Source organism: Rhipicephalus sanguineus, chromosome 10 (genome assembly GCF_013339695.2).
Source record: "Rhipicephalus sanguineus isolate Rsan-2018 chromosome 10, BIME_Rsan_1.4, whole genome shotgun sequence".
Classification (NCBI taxonomy): Eukaryota; Metazoa; Arthropoda; class Arachnida; order Ixodida; family Ixodidae; genus Rhipicephalus; species Rhipicephalus sanguineus.
Window position 1 is genome coordinate 133,048,250 of NC_051185.1, and position 4,245 is coordinate 133,052,494.

At 48.6% G+C, this 4,245-nt stretch overlaps 1 protein-coding gene across 1 annotated transcript; it reads left to right on the forward strand.

Moving 5' to 3' along the window:
• Positions 1-2,382: 2,382 nt before the first annotated feature.
• Positions 2,383-3,144, forward strand: LOC119406749 (uncharacterized). The gene has a single exon (XM_037673481.1). The coding sequence runs from the start codon at positions 2,383-2,385 to the stop codon at positions 3,142-3,144; it is 762 nt and encodes a 253-aa protein (XP_037529409.1).
• Positions 3,145-4,245: the final 1,101 nt, after the last annotated feature.

Consider the following 4,245-nt stretch of genomic DNA (forward strand, 5'->3'; position numbering starts at 1 on the left):
CACCCACCCAATTTTCTGTCTCCCCCTCACGCGATTGCCATCTCTTGGAATCCAGTCAGTTACCTTTAAAGACCACCGGTTATCCTGCCGACGTGCTACGCGCCCGCTGGTGAGGATCAGGTAACATCAGTCCTGTTGAAACACTGTGGTGAGATTAGGTTAGAAAAACTGGCCACCCTGTATACGAAGTGTCTCTCGACGGGGAGGATACCAGAATCTTGGAAGAATGCCAACATCACCTAGATCCATAAGAAAAGGGACGTCATGGACCTGAAAAATTACACGCCCATCAGCTTACTGTCCGTTGTCTACAAGCTCTTTACAAAAGTAATTGCTAACAGCATTAATACGACATTAGAGTTCAAGAAGGATCCGTTGATGGGCGAGTTGGTACATGTCTTGAAATATACCGAGTATGTGCGGCGCAATGGTACGAAGACAAGAGAAGACACACAAACGACATAGACTGGCGCTGACTTCCAACTGATTTATTGAAAAGCACGAAGCCCGCTTTTATGCATGCGCACATGTTAGGAGCAACTCAAACGCATCATGGGTGACCATACAAAACCTGCATCTCTTTGTCACTTAGATACATAAAAGCGGGCTTATTGCTTTTCAATAAATCAGTTGTAAGTCAGCGCCAGTCTATGTCGTTTGTGTGTCTTCTCTTGTCTTCGTACCATTGCGCCGCACATACTCAGTATATCTTCAAAATTGGCTAGCGCGAAAATCGACAAGGACTAAGAAGGAACACTGATGTACAGTCCTTGTCGATTTTCGCGCTAGCCAATTTTGAAGATTATGAACCAACTAGCCCAACAACGTATACTCTTAAGCTATACTCAGTATATTTCAAGAATTGGAGTTCAGTCAACCAAAGGACCAGGCAGGATTTCGTACTGGCTTCCCAACAATAGACCATATTCATACTATCAATCAGGTGATAGCGAAATGCGCGGAATACAACCAACCCTTATACATAGCCTTCATAGCTTACGGGAAGGCATTTGATTCGGTGGAGACATCAGCAGTCATGCAGGCACTGCGGAATGAAGGCATCGACGAAGCCTATATAAACATAATGGAAGAAATCTACAGCGAATCCACAGCCACTATAGTCCTCCATAAAGAAAGCGACAGAATCCCAATAAAGAAGGGCGTACGGCAGGGAGACACGATCTCTCCAATGTTATTCACCGCGTGTTTACAGGAGGTTTTCAGGGCCCTAGATTGGGAAGAATTAGGGATAAGAGTTAATGGAGAGTATCTCAGTAACCTGCGATTCGCTGATGACATTGCATTGATGAGTAACGTGGGAGACGAATTACAGCTCATGATTACTGAACTGCATACGGAAAGTAGAAGAGTAGGTCTGAAAATTAATAAGCATAAAACTAAAGTAATGTGGAACAATCTTGGCAGAGAACAGCGCTTTGCGATAGGTGGCGATACACTGGAAGTTGTAAAGGAGTACATCTGCTTAGGACAGGTAGTAACCGCGGAGCCGAACCATGAGACTGAAATAACTAGAAGAAAAGTCGGCAGATCCCACGTACCGTGGAAGTCGATGTTATGCGAAGCATGCGGCGGGAAAGCGACTGTGGCGTATTTTTTTTACTGAGCCAAACGTTACAATGTGACGCTAAATATATGAATAAATTTTACACGCACACATATATGTTAAAGACCCGCATATGTGTTATATAACCAGTTGTTTACAGTTGGGTAACGCTGCCAACGGCAACGTGGCTATTACCAACACCAGGAGTGGTAAGTTGATATGTAGTGCTTATACTTGTCCCTTATGATGGAAAACGGACGCATGTTTCACGAACCCGTGTGCAAGTGTGGAATAGCTTCTTGACAGTTCTTGAACAAGGTCATCATCACCGTGATCAGTGAGCTCCAGTAGCTTGTCATGACTTGTTATCGGATCCGGTCGTGATCGCGGTGACGAGGGGTCCATGTGTAGTGAAGTATGAGTTATAGTACAGGTTGTCGGAGATTAGCAGACGACGAAGAAGAGGAATTGATAGTGGGCTGCTGTCTCTGCAGCTAGCACGAAGAAGACCGTGCACCACTATCATCATGTACTTTTTTGTGTTCGATTGTCGCCATTAAAGGCATTTCGTTGAAGTCTCATGGTTCCGTCTCTCTGGCGGCGCTACGAATAGAAGGCCGACGTTCCGCAACATATGGTGCCGAAAACCCACGGGATAACGAGCGGATCTAACGACGTGGACAACGAGCGACGGCGACGATGAGTTTCTACTAGAAACCACAGCCGGAGCAACCTGATCCTCATTGGAACCGCACCCAGGGAAGTAACGAGCGGAGCCGGCTACCTTACGAGCAAGTAAGCCGTGATCCTAAGCAGACATGGACCGCCTGAAAGCGAAACATGCTGCTAGGCGAACCCAGTCAACGAAAGTAATGAATGAAGCAAAGACGTTGTTGGAGAGTGACTGCAACGACCGAACAGCGTTAAGCAAGGTTATCGACAAGCTCGTCGCAAGCCATGACGAGCTTCGGAAGATCAATGCCGAGCTCGAGGAAGTGATTCCGGTAGAGGAACTTGAGAGGGAGTACCGGTCTACGGCGAATTATGACGACCAGGCACTCGAGACCCTGACGCGCCTACGGTGCCGGCTTGAAGATCTCAGCCTCGGTAACACGCGACAGACTTCTCCTTCGACGACGCTCAACACGCCGCCTGCCCCAACGACAGCTGCATCCCAGAGCTTCGGACCTCGTCTTCCAACGCTAACCATTAAGCCGTTTCATGGGGACTTGTGTCAATGGACATCGTTTTGGGAGAGATTCAACGGAGCTGTCCACACGAATCCAACTCTGAGCACGACGGATAAATTTCATTACCTACACAACTATTTGGTAGGTGAAGCAGCAGCTGCAATTGCCGGACTACCAACTACGGAAGCGTGCTATGAAAGTGCTATCCAGCTGCTGAAGCAGAGGTTCGGGGACAAGAGCAGGATCGTACAGCAGCACTTCAGAGCGCTTCGTGAACTGGAGCCCGTGGCCTCTCCATCGGATGCGAGGGAGTTGCGAAGGCTTTACGACGCAGTCCAGCTGAATGTCCGCTGCCTCAACGTCCTAGACGTCCCAACTTGCAGTTTTTAGGCGATGCTCTACGACGTTATGCTTCACTGTTTGCCACAAGAAATCATTGTGGCGTTTCACCGCCATAGACGTCTCCAGGATGAAGCACAAGGCACGGGACGCGCTGCTTCAGGAGAGGCACCCACAACGTCCTGCGAAAAACTTGAGCAGCTTTTGTGGTATACACAGATAGAGCTCGAACCGAGAGAGCAATGCGCTCCATCGACGTCCGCTACCAAAGGCAGTGGGAACAACAGAAAGCATGTGCCGTCATCATCGGTCCTACATGCATCCGAAGAATCAAAGCAAGTACGGAACGAATGTTTCTTTTGCAAGTCTAAGAGGCATGAAACCGAGGCATGCAGCGCTACCTTGACCATATCGGGGAAAAAAGACCGGCTGGCTAAATTTATGCGGTGCTATCGATGTACTATGAAAGGCCACCGCGCGAACGAGTGCCGGCGGAGGTTGGTGTGCATGACATGCAAAGGCAGGCATGCTACAACGATGTGCGACCCAGCTTATCGTACGACAAGAGGCGAGAAGTCATCCAACGTTGTCTCTGAGGCTACTAAGCCGATAAAAGAAGAGTCTGCGCGTTCGACTGCCGTTACAAGCTGTCAATTTGACGAAGCCGTCAACTTACAGACCTTCCGTTCTTGGATTGTCGGTTTTAACGAGACGTCTTATGTCAGAGGCATCTTCGACGGAGGCAGTCAACGCACGTTCATTAAAGAAGACTTGGTGACACGGTTGGGTCTAAAAATCTTTAGAGAGACTTGCCTTGCGGTGAACATGTTTGCATCAGACTCTCCTTCTCGTGTGAGAAAGTGCAATGTCGTCGAGGTTCGCCTACGTAGCCAGTTTGATTACAACGAGCACGTCATCGAAGCCATAGCCATGCCTGTAATTTGCCACGACATCCCTGCCACGGCTATGGAATGCTCCTTCGCAGCCAAATTGCGACAGCAAAATTATCGGCTGGCAGACGAGCAAACTGTGCCTAGAGAGTGTGGCGAAAAAGGCATTAGCCTGCTCATAGGATCTGATCAACTGTGGAAGATCGTGAGCGGCGACATCATACGCAGCACGGAAGTACAAGGATTGGTAGCGGTCAAGACC

Excerpts from the sequence above, each read along its gene's own strand:
- LOC119406749 (XM_037673481.1), top strand. The coding sequence starts at position 2,383 with ATGGACCGCCTGAAAGCGAAACATGCTGCTAGGCGAACCCAGTCAACG.